This window comes from Gavialis gangeticus, unplaced genomic scaffold, assembly GCF_001723915.1.
Source record: "Gavialis gangeticus isolate Ggan-Ray unplaced genomic scaffold, GavGan_comp1, whole genome shotgun sequence".
Lineage (NCBI taxonomy): Eukaryota > Metazoa > Chordata > Crocodylia > Gavialidae > Gavialis > Gavialis gangeticus.
The window spans coordinates 63025020-63040169 of record NW_017729025.1 but is presented as its reverse complement, the minus strand read 5'-3'; the positions used below and the strand labels follow the sequence as shown (position 1 = coordinate 63040169).

The following is a 15150-nucleotide window of genomic DNA, read 5'->3' as shown; positions in this document are numbered from 1 at the left end:
AATAGATATTATTTTAAAACTCTGCAAGCAGATCATTTACTCATGTTTGTTTGACCACTTCCATAGACTTTATTCAGGTTGTGTCATTCACCTGCTAAGCAACCATAATATGCAATTAACATTGTAGAATTGGAAGCAATATTCAGGAAGATAGCTACATTAAAAATGCCAGTGGATTTTAGGGAAGGAATGTACATTCTGGAAATAGAAAATTAATCAGAGAATCAACCCTGAGTAGGGATGTCTTTAGGCTGTATGAAAAATATAACAAAATCTGCATGGAAGAAAGAAAATCAGTGGTTTTGGTTTTGAGGGCCTGGGGTTTTTTTGTTTGCTTGTTTGTTTATAAAAATGCTAAGGTAAGGAGTCAGATGAAACGATACCTAATGGTACTAAATCTGTGGATTCTCTACACTTCGTATTTAATTAAATTAAATCACTGTACCAAATGCAGTTCTTACCAATACTAATCATGATAGGAGCTTTGATAATCTTTACAATATTGTATATCGTACTTACTCCCATAATTAAAGCTAAAGTTTTCCCCGGAAACATGGCCACAATTCTCATTCAAGTGAATTACTCAGAATATTTCTGTGGGGCTAGGTAAGCTGGAAGGAGATTTCAGCTCTCAATATGAGTTTGTGTTTGGAGGATGCAGGGAATCCTGAGTGGGGAGGGAGGCTGCAGTAAACATAGGAAATTTAGGGTGCTATGGATTTTGTCTCCACACTATGCACAGCTTGTTAGTCCAGTAATGTAACTATAGGAAACATATAACAAAAACAAGGAAGAGCAAAGTGACTTAGGGACAGAGAAATGGGAATGAGTTTAAGATACATCAACTCCAAATGAACTCATTAGTAAGATTCTAAATTCAGTGGGGAAAAGAAAAGGTGGTGTGTGATATATCTTCAGATACTGAATGGAACAACAGTGTATAAATTATTGTGACAAAAGTCTAGTGTCTAAATTAATTCAGTGCATATAAAGTAACAATGTGAAAAAGAGTGACATTTTTCTAGCTATCACTGTCACTGGACTTCTATAGGAAAGCAGAAAATGACATGGAAAATCTTGGAATAGGAGCAGACACCATTTGTAGTTGGTGTAGGCAGTTGCTTGAATCGATTAGCACTGAAACCACCTGTTTGCCCAATATAAATAGCTTAGAATTTCCTGCAAGGGAATTACATGAAGCTTCACTAAAGAATGGTATTGCAATTTTAAGCCAACAGGATGGTCATTACTAAGCAAATATCAGTATGTGCTGACATTATATTGGGCACTTGATACTGTAGAGTAGGGGTGCCCAACTCCTGACCCCAGGCCAGATCTGGTCTGTAGAACCATGCCATCCTGCCCACAGGTCCAGAATTACAGGTCTAAAAATTCTGGTGGGGGGGAATGGTGGCAGCAGTTGCCACTGCCAAATTTCTGGACCTGTGGGGAGCTCCATGGGCCAGATATCAGGCTAGATTGGAGGTGGCAGGGACCTGATCTGGGCATTCAGGGGCCAGCTGGAGGTGGTGTGGGGCCTGATCCAGGCTGCAGACCAACCTGCACCACTTATTAAGCCAGTGACACTAAAAGGTTGAGCTTTAGAGGACTTAACATTCTGCTCTAAAATTTGTTTTCTCTAAACAGCTGATAATCAGCATTTTGAGTTATTCTTTCCAATGGCTCAAAATCAAATTTTGTTGATTTAATGGCTTTGCTATGTTTGTTGTTACTTACTAAAAACAAATACATTGAATCAGAGTGTGTCTCTAAGATGCACTGTTTGAAGAAATCACCACCATCACTATGGCTCCCCAGAAACTATAGCAGTAAGGATATTGGCATGTAGGCTAGAGTAGTGCCATTACATAATTTTAGAAGGTCCAGCATCAATTTCGCCTTCTTTCTTTTGGTGTGAATATAGCTGGTTCAAAGAGGCATAGGAGGGAGAAAAGGCTGTTCAGCCATCCTTTTTTTTTTTCTTCATTTCTCATTGAAGCAGATACCATCTGAAAGGAAAAAAATCATACATTTGCAATAGGTGATGTTCTCCCCTCTGACTATATGAAGACATCTGTTACCAGCTTGGTGTTCTGGCCCACAGGGCATCTTTACACATGCTCCAGGGTGGAAGGGAAGGGGTGGGGGGAGGGCAATTTAATTAGTGTTTTTGAGAGCTGCTCTAAATAAAGTGCCCACAGCATTTCACGTATTCAGCTTCCTGTGCTTCAAAATGGCGGCGGGGACACTTTAATTAAAGCTCATTACTTTAATTGAAACTCATTTGATGAGCTTTAGTTAAAGTGCTCCTGCTGCCATTTTGAAGCGTGGGGACACTGAATACACGAGATGCCAAGGATGCTGGAGCATGCTAATTAGCATGCTCTAGCAGATGCAACTAATTAGCACAGGCGCAGGTATTGGGCACATTTATAGATGCCCACAAAGATTAATGAAAGTCTTGTCTTGTAATTTCTTGTTTCTTTTTTTACTCCTCATTGCTTTTGAAAATGACATTGTGTGTTGCTTCCTAATTTTAAGAATAGTTTGGTTTGAATACATGTTACTTACCGGCTGTTCCCTAACTGTGGTATCTGGCATTATGTAGTATCTCCTTATGCTTAGGATAGGATATAACTCATGTACTTGAGATACTGTGATGGAGTGATTGTTGGAAAATGGTGACTTTTAGAGGTGGCTGCCCCATTCATTTCAAGTGATAAAGGTAGCACTTTTTAAGATAAACATAAAACACATTTACAATTACAAACTAACTTTTAGTTTTCATCTACACATTTGGATGCACATGAATTGTATATATCATCTCCTTTTGTTTCTTTTTACCAGACCTGCTGCATATTCTCAGTAATTTGAACAAAGAAATGTATAGGGGATTGGGATGTATTTGTATAGCCTGTTCATTTTCGTAGGTTTCTGAGCATGTTAACAGATTTTTTAAAAGAAGTTTTATGTTGGAAATTCCTGTCACTGAAAACTGTACAGCAATTGTATTTACTTTAGTGCTAGGCAAACTTGAAATTAACACTGTTGGTATTTAAAATACAAGATTATATTTAAATAGTAAACGTCCGGTGTTGTGATTAGAGATTTATTACAGTCAAATGTACAGACATTGCAACATAATTGTTTTTGGGGTTTTTTTATTCAGTTATAGGTGCCCAGCGCAGGAGAAGCCCTAGTGCCCTTGCAATTGAAGTATTTGAATCACATTTGGGAAGCCACATTTTGCAGGTAAGCAAATGTTTTTTTCCATGAAAAAATTAAGATAACTATAAATAGTAACAATAGCTAATATTTCTGTCAATTACTTGAATGCTGGTGTTATCCAAACTTATATTTATGAGATTTTTACATACTCATATGTTTTCTCTTTAGAAAGTACATGATTGGGAGAGTTTTAATAAGAGTGGGTGGGCAAGTATTATTTGTGCTCTAATAATTTAGATGAATCACACTATTTAGTTGTATTGTACTGTGTTGTGCTGTGTTGTTTGCTCACATAATTACACTGTGTGTGTATATGCATGCACACATGTGCACGTGCACAACACAATTTTATATCAATAATTTGATTTTTTTCCCCCTCTTGTGTATCCTGTACAGACTTAGTTTTTCTTTTCTCCTCTTAGTTTATCCTACCTCCAGTCCCAATTGTCATGAGTGTTGCATTGCAAATTACAACAGCCTTCATAGAGAAAAAATAACAGCATGAGTCTTAGCTAAAATGAGATGTGCAATAATTTGATTTTTCCCTAAGAATTTTATGACACTGTACAGTAGTCAGAAAGACTAGATTGAACAGAAATGACCTGATGGAAATATCATATGCATTATATGTTTTGCTTTGTCAAGGAATGGTGATTCCACAAAATCTTTCTTAGGTTTTAAATAATGAAACATGGAATAGAAGCAGTTAACAAAGGCAATATGGACAAAATGGGGTGTGTTTTATAAGTATAGACAGAATTCCCTCCCCCCCCCCGAAGAAAAAAAAAAAAGAAAAGGAAAAATCCCAAACCTATGGCAATAAGAAACCTGCTTTGCATCTGGTCTTTTTTAGCTGCAGTACTAAGCAACTGCTGCTATTTACTAGTGTAGAGTGCTTCTCAATCCAAGTGTACAGCATGAAATATTGTCTTTTGATATGCAAGAGAGGCAAATTAGGATATTATAATGAGAAATATTCCACTTAATTTGAAACAATTGAGAGAGATTTCTCTGTACTACCCTGGTTCAGGCTTTCAAAAGAGCTATGGGATAACGTCCAGATTTTTCATACCTTTTCAAAGTTAACTAAATGCAAAATGGAAACAAAGATAATTTTAGGAAAACATAAAATTAACCAGTAGAATGAATTTCCCCAAGGTACAAAAATTATGAATGGAGTGATTTAATTATTTGCATGCCCTTGGCAGAGGTCTAGGTTCAAGTTTTACATTCTGTAAGCAAATGCTTATAGTTATAGTACCAAGGATGTAAAATCAACACCATTCTGTTTTGCATATTAGACAGGACTGCTGTTATGCTGCCTCATAGATGTAAAAAATGAATAAATAAGCAGCAGTTGTGTGATGTTTCAGTTTATGTAATTTGTCAGCATGTTGCTATGAATATATAAACACATACTGTATATCCTAAAGGTACACTTTTACAATATGTATTCTTTCAAATATCTAGATAAAACCTCATTGAAATTGATTTGTATACAGTTTTTATCCAGGTCTTATGCATGATCCTATAATATGTGTACAGTTCATTCTGTTGTTATGTGAGGCATCTGAGACTACCACCCTGAAAACCATTTAGAATCTAAGTTTTTCATTTATTGGATATTTAAGACATTTAATCATTTTCTTATCTATTTAAAGCAGATTTCCTTTTTCTTTAGGCATTTTCCTATTATTATATGAAAAGCTACAGCATTTCCAGTATGTAAGAGTTATAGAGCTAGAAAAAGCCACTACAGGATCTCTACATGTAGGTGATGAGTTTGTCTTAGAATTACCATCAATACCATATTGAATATCTGTTGAGGTATAGCCTTTTCAGTGAGGGTAGTGGTCTTACCAGATTGCTCCCATTAATCTTTAGCCCAGTTGATAGTAGGAAGTTCAGGGTTGATGTTTTAGAAGAGAATAGGCTGTTGATGATGGATAAAGGACCAATGAATTAGTAATGGATGTGAGTTAGTCATGGTATGTTAAAACCTCTGTTTAGCAGTATAAGTACAGTCCTCTGTAAAAATGTATATCGTACAAATGTACATAGTATGTGTATATAGCACATTCAGTACAGTGCTGAAATATATTACCTGCCAAATATCTACAGGAACTTCATAATGTCACCTTGTTGATGTCATTGGTTAGAAAAAACATCTAGAGAAGTCGGTAATATTAGTAAGATGTCAAACATTCAGCCAGAGCAATCCACTGGAATTCTGTTCTAACAATTGCTTCTTTGGGGCACTACATCTAGAAATGATTTTCAAGTCAATATTGTGGTAACTACTACCGGTACTTGAGTGAGAGATCAACATAGATGTAACTTCAAACCTACAAATCTATTCTAATGGAAGCTCCCATGTTTTTCAGGCTACTGTTTGAGGAAGCCACATATATAGTTAGTTTGTTTAATCCTCCTTCTCATTAATATTTTAAAGTCTTAGCCTGCAGTAAGTTCAGAAATTAAAGAGACTCTTTAACCCTCATAATTTTTTATACTTCAAAATTTATTGATAGACACGAGAAACTATAATACAGTCTATGTTAAAAAAACGAGCATAGTTTCTTTGTAAGTGATGTTATAAAAATAGAAATGGGGCAGCATCTTGTAACATTTTAAATCTTGATTCTACAAGCAAGTGGTCTCAATCAATCATGTCAAAAAATTCCAAGCCACAGCCAATTGAAGTATATCACACTGAAGAAACAGTTCTCCCAGTAGGTTTACAGCCAAAAGAAAGTATCCACAATAAACTCATGAAAAAAGACAAATGCCCCCAAATGCTATTATATCAGTATCTTCATAATCAGAAAATAAGTTTTTTAATGTTGTTCACCTGGCTGAAGAAGTAGTGGGATTGCCTTGAAAAGAAGAGAGGCTAGGTAATGTGAGAGTGTGCCCATTAATTTTTACCAAGACTTTCCATAGTGGGTATCTCATTATACTCCACATTCTTCTTCTATTTCAGAGTGATGTTGTAATGAGGTAACGCTGCACTGTAAAATATTTCAAACTTTGCAGCATATGTGTGTGTATATTAATGTATAAGTTCTGTGAAAAAAGAGCTACTTCTGGTAGCAATTATTGGCAAACTTAACTCAAACCACATTTAAAAGTTAAGAAGACTATGGTTATTTATACAAGACCTCTTGATATTTCTTCTAACTTTCTAACTATTAAGGTAAAGAAAAGGGTCAGTGACCCCCATATTTTTCATATAATCAAGAATGATCAGGAAATGTAGAACTAAATATAGAGAAAAGGAAAAGTTAGTGAATATATTTGCATATGCAAATTAGCTTAATTGATACTGCTTGCCTCTACAGGGATTTTTCATTACAAACTGGAGTGCTACATTGTTCAGCTCATATTGAGTAATTTAGTAACTAATGAGACCAGTTTGCACTAATTTGCATATGATAAATGAGCTTAATTGCAGTAAATAACTTGGAGGCATAATTACTTAATTTTCCTGTGTTGCATGGCTTTTAAGTTCACGTATGAACAACTCAAGATAATTTTGCATATTTAAATTAGTAGCTTTTAAAATTTCTTGAACAAAAAAGAACACACCTTAGGATTTGAACTGTAAAACAATTAGAAGTAAAGTTGACAGTATTTTCAGGTAGATTTTAGAAAAATTCTTAAATCTGTTTTTATTCTTAAAACTGCTTATTAAAATACAAATATTTGGGATTAAACACCCCGGAACAAGTTTTAAATGTAGCAGTAGAACTGAAAGGATCCAGTCATAATTGGGACTTTGTATCTACATTAAATGTGATTGGTATTAACTGTGTCCTTTTTCCATAACAGCAATAACTTTTCATAATTGCAGCCAGTGCTTTGACAGAGCCTGATGGACTCTTGAGAAACTGTAATTCTTTAATAGTGCATTAAATTACCATACGCAATAGCATAGGCATTGGTTGCATTAGTTTCCACACACTGATCTACCAGTGTACCTCTGTCCAATTTTGTATGCACCATCCCTTTTAATGAGAAGGATATTCATTTTTCTATATGCACCAAAGCCTTGGGTTTTGTTTTGTTTTTTTCCCACAGGCCTTAGTCAGTGTGTTCCTTGTGATGAATACTTAGTTGGGCTGGTGATTGCTGTTTATGCCGAGTTGCTCACAAGGAAATGGGTTGAGAACACTGTCCTATTTCCAACTAAAAACTACTTGCCAACTTGTGGCGCATTAGAAGACAGAACAAGTTCTGAATCCAAGGAACACAACCATGGAGCTCCAGTGATCAGTGTTTGATGTACTGAACTCCCCATTTGTGCCACAAAGGGACTTTGTCACTTTCCAGGTAGTATTTCCTCCTTCCTCCAGGCTTCATAGACGGTTGTTGAAGGGATTTTCTTAGCTGGACACAGGTCCAGAAGATGTGCATTCTCCTCATAACAACTTCACAAGTATCTGAAAATGAATCCATTCTATGCTGCATGTCCCCTGACTGGGAGTTGCCTGTTTCCCTCTTCTAAGACAATTCTCCAGGGCATTTGAGACAAAGGGAGTTCTCAGCATCATGGCTCAGTAGCAGATACATTTTCAAGTGCCAAGGCCAGAGGGTTGCTGTCTTATGAGAGCCTCAGTGCAGTAGTCCTTGGCCTCCAACGGATGTCAGGGAATTTTCTTATGTTTGTACACTTCGTGACATTTTCTGTGGTTAGGGAAACTCCAACCGCATAATGCACTGTTAGGGAATTTTTTCTACATGTAACGCTTATAGGGGGCTTAATCCTCTTTAACACCATCCTGTAGAATCCCAAAGGTCATTAGACGTACTGATTTTACTTCACCTTTTTTGCATTTAAAATAACCAAACCAAATGGTAATCACCTATGGTTGCTACCATGAGTATAAGAAACCCGCTGTCTTGTTACCAACATTTTACATAAGTATTGGGTTAAACTTTTCCATGAGACTCTTCTGTATTTGCTAAAAGTTTCCTTTCACTGAAATGCAAAGAAGTGTCCTTGATACCCACTGGTTTGAAGAAACAAACATTGGTTTTTTCTTATTAACAAATGCAATATAGTAATAATGTTATATGGAATAATACTGTTCCTTCAGCCTGGTAAATTATTAATTGAGAATGATGTCCCCCACTAATTTAATACTCGCACTTTGCAAATCATTCCTGGATGTCCACAAAAACACAATCACTTAGCTCAGTGGTTTGGAATCTCTTAAAACTCAAGGCATTTCTCCTCTCCATAACTTTTGTGAAACGAGTGGCACCTCATTTAAAAAATCAACGCATTTATTACTCTGCTTACTGCTTTGCAGAGAAGCCAGGCAGTGGGGACAAGGGAGCAGCCAGGCAGGGAAGAGCATGGGTCTGTGTTTATCTCTTCACACCATGCAGTGCACTTCAAAGAATCTGTTGCATCCCAGTTGAGAATCACTGACTTAAGAGAAACTGGGCTTCTGGTTAGGGCACTGTTCTGGGAGATTGGAGATATGGATTTGATTCCTCTCTGCCAGGAGAGGGAAGGGCACCTGGACCTCCAACTTCCTGAACCAGTGATTTTCAACCATGGTGCTGCGATATCGTTTTAAGGGTGCAGCTCAGCATTAGCATTCTTAAATGTACAGACACCTATGCATGATTCACAAGACAAACCCGCAGGTTTCAAATAGGAATCCATAGTGTCAAAAAACATTTTCAGACCTGTTGCGGTCTTTCTGAATTATTTGCAACAAATGAGTGAAAGCTAGGAGCTGACATTTTCTGAGTCTGACAACACTGAGAACCACTGTTAGGCATTTGTGTCTTTACCAAGGCATTTGGTAAAGACACAATCCTGTCAATGCTAGATGTGCTTTTAGAACACTTACAGGATTGAACCCCTCCAGGGAGATGGGCAGAGGAACTTCCAGTTTGTAGATCCAGTCTATTAAAGTTGGGGTATATGCAGACATGCTAGCCTCAGGTTTGCCAGTTGTTTAAAATCAATTAGGAAGACACAAAAAGCATTAGACACCTCCCAAGTTAGGTGACAGCTGAAGTAAGGGTCTTCAGGATTGCAGTTTTGGTCTTGGTCATTTTAATAATGCTTTAGATGTTTAGTCCTTTTTTTTTTCTTTGCATCTGTCTATATGTGCCTGTATCAGTCCTGAAAATGGGGTTTGGGTTCCGATGTCCCTAAAGTACTTTAAAAAAATGTTATCCATAATATAGTTTTTTGCTTTCTGATTGGATGATTGAAATGGTTTTAATTTGAAGAAAACCAAAGAAACAACGAATAACAAAGTTATGAGTTTTGGGGTGAATATTTATTTGTGCTAAAATGTATGAACCTGTTGGGATTCCATCAAAAAATAATATATTTTTTTTAAACTTCCAAAGCAGAGTTTTTTCTGTGTGGTAGCAGGCTTTGTCTTCAATATCTCTTTATATTTTTGCAGTACTGTTATACTGCACCAAAAGGAGGACACTGTCATTCAGTTAAAAATTGGAGAGCGTTCACAATATATTTTTACTAAGACACATACTAATATTTATAAGAATTTGATATGTATTTATAATTGCCACCTAGAGGTTAATAAGAATAGGACACTATTTATTTGTTCTCTAAACTAAGCATCTTGAAGGCGACAGATTTTTTTGGCAAGCTTGCTGGTAAAGTTTCCAATACATTGTAAATGTATGTGTTCCAGTTAAGTTTGTACAAAATCTGTGTTTGTTTACTGTTATGGCAGAAGAAAAAACAGTGAGCAGAGCAGCAAGTCCTCTCCATTTTTTGAAGTACTGGAAGGTTGTGGATAAAGTTACAAGAGTTGCACACGTTAATAATGCAGTTTGGAAGCAAAAAAAAATGCTTTTCCAGAGTGCAAACAAGCAGTGATACTTAGTCATGGGAGCAAAGAGACTGCAATGAGTTGAAACCGGAGAAATGGGGAAAAATTACAGTTGTACCAGAAAATAAGGAATTTGTTTTTTGGCTCAGCTACAGGTATTTGAATGCTATAGAGCTTTGGGGAGTCTTAATCTGATTTCAATCATAGGAAAAGAATTACAAATGTTATCTTGTTCATAGGTGAGGCTGGAGCTGTGTGGAGTGGTAGAAGACATCTACTCTCTTCAAAGATTCACATTAGCACAATGAGCCCTACTTGACATGAGAACTGGAAGAGACTAAAAACAGATAGAAAGGTGTGGGCATGTTGTAAAGCATTAGAAAAAAGATTCATCTTTTCATTTATGATTTTCAACAACTCTAAGTATTACATAATGAGGTGAACTCTGTACAACACTGGTCAGCATACCAATGGTGACATGAGACTAAAGGTGAGGAAGCAGCAGATGGTATTTCTGAAATATATAGATGATTATGCCAGGCTAGGAAATGATATTAGCTGAAAAGAGTCTATTCTACAGAGGGAGTTTTGAAGAAGAAATAACAGTTGCTATTGCTTATGCCAGGGGTGCAGTACATAAGGATGAGGTGATCACTTGTTTTATTACAATGCTATGTTTTATTATGAGAACAGATTCTTAGCAAGTTTGTGCGAGGACGTAGCATAACATGGAAATGCAAGAGTATGCAAACCTTGAGTCCTCCTATTCAAATATTTGGCCAGAGCTCTGGACTTGCTGAAAGAAAAGGTGACCTACCATATTTTTTTTCCTTATCAAAGTTATATATTAGTAAAATAAAAAAGAAGTTAACGGTTGAGAGATGCTGCAGTTTAAACTAGTGAATGAAGTGGTCTTTAATGTTCTCTTGACAGTTAAAAGGCATATATAATGCAACAAGATGGACTGACAAGGTAGAGTGGGAAGTGGTTTGAAGATGATATAAGTCTCCATGGGGGAGTGATTTCCATAAGACACTCATATAATATATTTTGTATATTGTAATTTTGAATTTTAATCTCATCTTTGCCACACATAATTCACTGTTATCAGACTTGTTTCTGTATTTAAATGACATCCAGAGCGTTTAGGCATGAAAATAGAGGATACACAGGTTAAGTCCATAGAGGTACATTCAGAAAGGAACTAGAATGTGAGGAAGGTGTGGCATAAAAAATAAGCAGCTAGAAACCAAAACTAAAAATCTCTCTGCTCCTGTGCCAACCTTTAAAAACAAAAGATGGTCTAGATGGTCTTGAACTGTTTTTCTCAACCTTATTTGGCTCTGGCACCCTTTGGACAATTCCACCTCCTGGTTTTCACTCTTTTTTAACTATAGAAAAATAACTGGGCGATTATTCTGTGGCAAAGAACTGAGAAAGATCATAACAGATCAGAATGTTTTCAATATTATAGACTCCTGTGCGAAAACTCTGAATTTATCTTGTGAAATGTGTTTGCACACCTAACAGTGTTAATTTTGCAGGATACCGTGTGGAACCCTTGCAAGGATTTTAAGGCACCCCAGGGTGCCACAACACCCTGGTTGAGAATCACTGCTTAAGAATACCTGCCAACAAAAAGCAATTTAGGCATAATAAGTACTTCTAAAACCTGATGGGATAACAAGAGTGAATTGAAACCTGTAATACCTGGATATAAATGCAAAAAGAACAACTCATTTGACATAAATGGGAGGTGGTAATCCCAGATGGGATTCGTGCAAGATGGTGATTTTAAGGGGGAAGAAAACCCAAACAAGTCTAGGTTCATAAGAAAATAAAATTTATAACTGGGAAGGATGAAGCAAGACCATCTGAATTACAATTATGAAAACAAATCACAAACTTTAAGAATAGAAAAATGGTCAGTTAGTACATTATGGGCAACTGGATCAGGGGAGTGACAATAGTGATTAACGATGAGAGAAGAATAAGTTACTCAGACAGTAATCTTGGATGGTATTAACTCTCTAAATACTAACTGCTCAAAACTCATATCAGGACAGTTTTGAAAAGGAGGGTTGACACTCAAAATGTGTTATAGGTCCCCAACAAAGAAAAGATCCATACCATATTTACCCAGATCCACAATTTTGAATTTAAGGTACCTCCCCCCCAATAACTAGATTCTAGTCATGGAAAGTTATACATTTTTTACAATTTTCCATGGTTGAATCTGAGCGGGAGGGGAGGGATTCTTTTAGGGCCTTGTTACACATTGCACTTTTTGCTGCTTAAATGTTAATCAATGTTAGGCCTTGTTAAATAGTAATTTTGGGTGACTCCTGGAGCTCTTAACCCCTAGATTGTCTGCAGATTAATACCTGAAACTAGTTTTGAGCACTTGTTATGTACGTCAAAGCTATGCCACTCCAGGGCAGAACTATCTCCCATCTGTGCTACTCAGCTCATGTTACACTAAGGTGTAGCCACTCTAGGCTACATCTGGAGTAAACACCCCACCAACCCCTCTCCTCTGCTGGCTGAGATCAGGCCCCCTGCCCCTTTCCAGCACCCCAGAATCCCCACTTCCTATACTTGTGAGCTGCCTGTGCTGTCTGTCCTGGGGAGCAGTCAGGGAAGGGTTAACCTGCTTGCTCAGCCACTGCTGCCTTCTAGGTGAGAAGCAGTGACAGGGCAGGCAGGTTAAGTCTTCTTTGCCTGCTACCCTGAGATAGACAGCATGGGCACCTTGGGACCAGGGGGAGGCAGAAGGCAGAAGGGAGCCCCAAGAGCAGGGGGTAAATGGGACGGAGGGAGTCTGGAGCCTAAGTGAGGAATTGTTACCTTTCAGTCCTTTAGGCCTCTGCTGGCCTGATCATGCGACTGCTCCAAACTTGAGTTAGCCCTAATACTGATCAACATCTGTGCAGTTCACAGTGTAAATTGTAACAAAAGGGGGCAGAGGGGCAAGCAGTAGGACACCAGCCAGCCTGACTCCTGCCCCTTCCCTCCCCCATGCCTACCTGACCACTGTTGCCTCCCCAAACTACCTCCCCTGCCGCCTGCCCCCTATCCCTTTCTGCTGTTATCCTGAGCTGATCCAGGCACAGGGGGAGCCTCACAGCTGTTGCACAGGGAGCCCAGCTCAGTCAGGGACAGCCGGGGTGGCACACCTACTAGCTCCTGTTCTGTGCCTGGTTCCCCTAATCACCCATCCCCTCTTCACCAGTAGCTGGGTGCAGGAGTTGGAAAGAGAAACCTACATGACACTGCTGTTGTCCCTTGCTAACACAGATATGGAGGGAGCCTCAGAGCTGCTCCTGCCCTGTACTGCACAGAGCAACTGAGCTGAGAGCCTGACTCCCAGGAGAGGTCTGGAAGGAGGAACCTGCATGCTGCCACGGCTCGTCCATGGGCAGCTGTGGGACATGAGCAGGTCAGGAGCACCTCAGGGGCTCCCTCCATGCCTGTGTCAGCTGGGAGTTGGGCTGTGGGGATTGGCTGTGCAAGGATCCCAGCTGGGCTGGGAACTGCAGCATCATGTAGGTTTCTGCTTCAGGCGTCTGCTGTTCAGTGAGGCAGACAGGGAGAGGAAGCAGGAACCTGCATGCTACGGATGCTTTCCCCACCTGAGCCAGACTCTCTACACAGCTGTTCCCCACAGCTCCCAGCTGGAGTGGTTTGATACTCTATAGCAGGGGTCAGCAACTCCTGGCATGCATCCTGAGCATGGCATGTGAGGCCATTTTGCTCGGCCTGCCAAGGCCAGCCCCAGCTCTGGGTAGCTGCTGCCAGCCACGGAGCCCTGACTGCAAGCAGCCCGGGCTCCACAATTGGCAGCAGCTACTGAGAGCCAGGGCTGGCTGCAGCCAGGAGGCTGCTAATAGCTGTGCCGGGCTCTGGAGCCCAGGCATCAGCTCTGTACTGATGTGTGCATGCACACCTTGGAGTGGGAAGTGGGGGAGGGGCGTGAGGCAATGCAACCCTGGTCTCTCTCCTGCTCCCAACACAGAGCTGATGGCGGGGCTCCGGAGCCCGGCGCAGCTGTTTGTGGTCAGCCTGGGCTCTGGGCAGCAAGCAGCAGGCAGGCTGCAAACTGCTGTGCCAGGCTCCACAGCTCTAGCATCAGCTCCATGCTGGCGATGACTGTATATGCACCAGGTCAGTCTAGAGCCAGTCTGGTTTGCTTTCCTGAGGGAAAACACTCCTTGATGCCCCACTACGCCCACTGCCTTGGCACCAGGGTGGAGGGACTGTGGTGGGGATGCTCCACCATTGTGTGCTCTCCCAGCCTCTCTGGGGATAACGGCTTAGATGTCCCGAATGATCCTGCCAGCTTAGGGCCTTAGCTGTGTGGAGTGGGTGGGTGGTTGGGCTGATGGTCAGGCTGTGGGCTGGAGCCTTGGCCAGCCGTGCTGCAGCCCGGGGGCTGGCTTCCCGGGGAAGCACAGGGGCTCCAGTGGGTCCAAGGTACTGTTGTGTCTGACTCTGTCCGGTGGCCCAGCAGCCAGCTCTGTGAGCCTGTGCATCTGTTTCTGTGTGCGCACACATGTCTGGTTCTAGATGTGTGTGTGCATGTGTCTGTTCTGGGTGTGTTCTGGTTCTCTATGTCTGTTCACATGTGGTTTTGTGTGTGTGGATATATGTCTGGTTCTCTCTCTGCTCTCCTTTTTCTTTCTCTCTCTCTTCTCTTTTTTCATTCTCTTCCCCTCCCCCCTATTTCTCTCTCACTGCAACATGCGGGTAGGAAAACAGTGGGATGGAGGCAGCTGTACAACAACAAGGAACCCAAATCTTGTTCCTTCCCAAAGAACACACAACAACAAAGGCAGCATTTATGATTATTAAATATACTAATATGCAGTGTGTCCTGCCATGTACTCCCCTCCACCTGGCCCTGACAACAGCTGCCACTGGGACCCCCTCTTCACCTCCTCCTACCCCACTCCCCTCACTCCCTGCCCACCTCCTCCCCCTCCTTGCTGGGTGTTCTGGAGAGCATCAGGGATGGGTGGCTGAGGGGGTGCTGCCACCATGACCCCCTCTTTGCCCTTAGGCAGGGAGGCATAGCAAAGACCCGCTGCTCGGG

General features: G+C 40.2%; 1 protein-coding gene across 3 annotated transcripts in view; it reads left to right on the top strand.

Annotated features, from left to right (window-relative positions):
* Nucleotides 1–15150, top strand: part of NPAS3 (neuronal PAS domain protein 3) — a 992068-nt gene that overhangs the window by 488811 nt on the left and 488107 nt on the right. For all 3 annotated transcript variants that reach the window (XM_019518905.1, XM_019518907.1, XM_019518906.1), the window contains one exon: nt 3170–3252. In XM_019518905.1, the coding sequence (XP_019374450.1) occupies nt 3170–3252 (83 nt within the window). The remainder of the gene's footprint in view (nt 1–3169; nt 3253–15150) is intronic.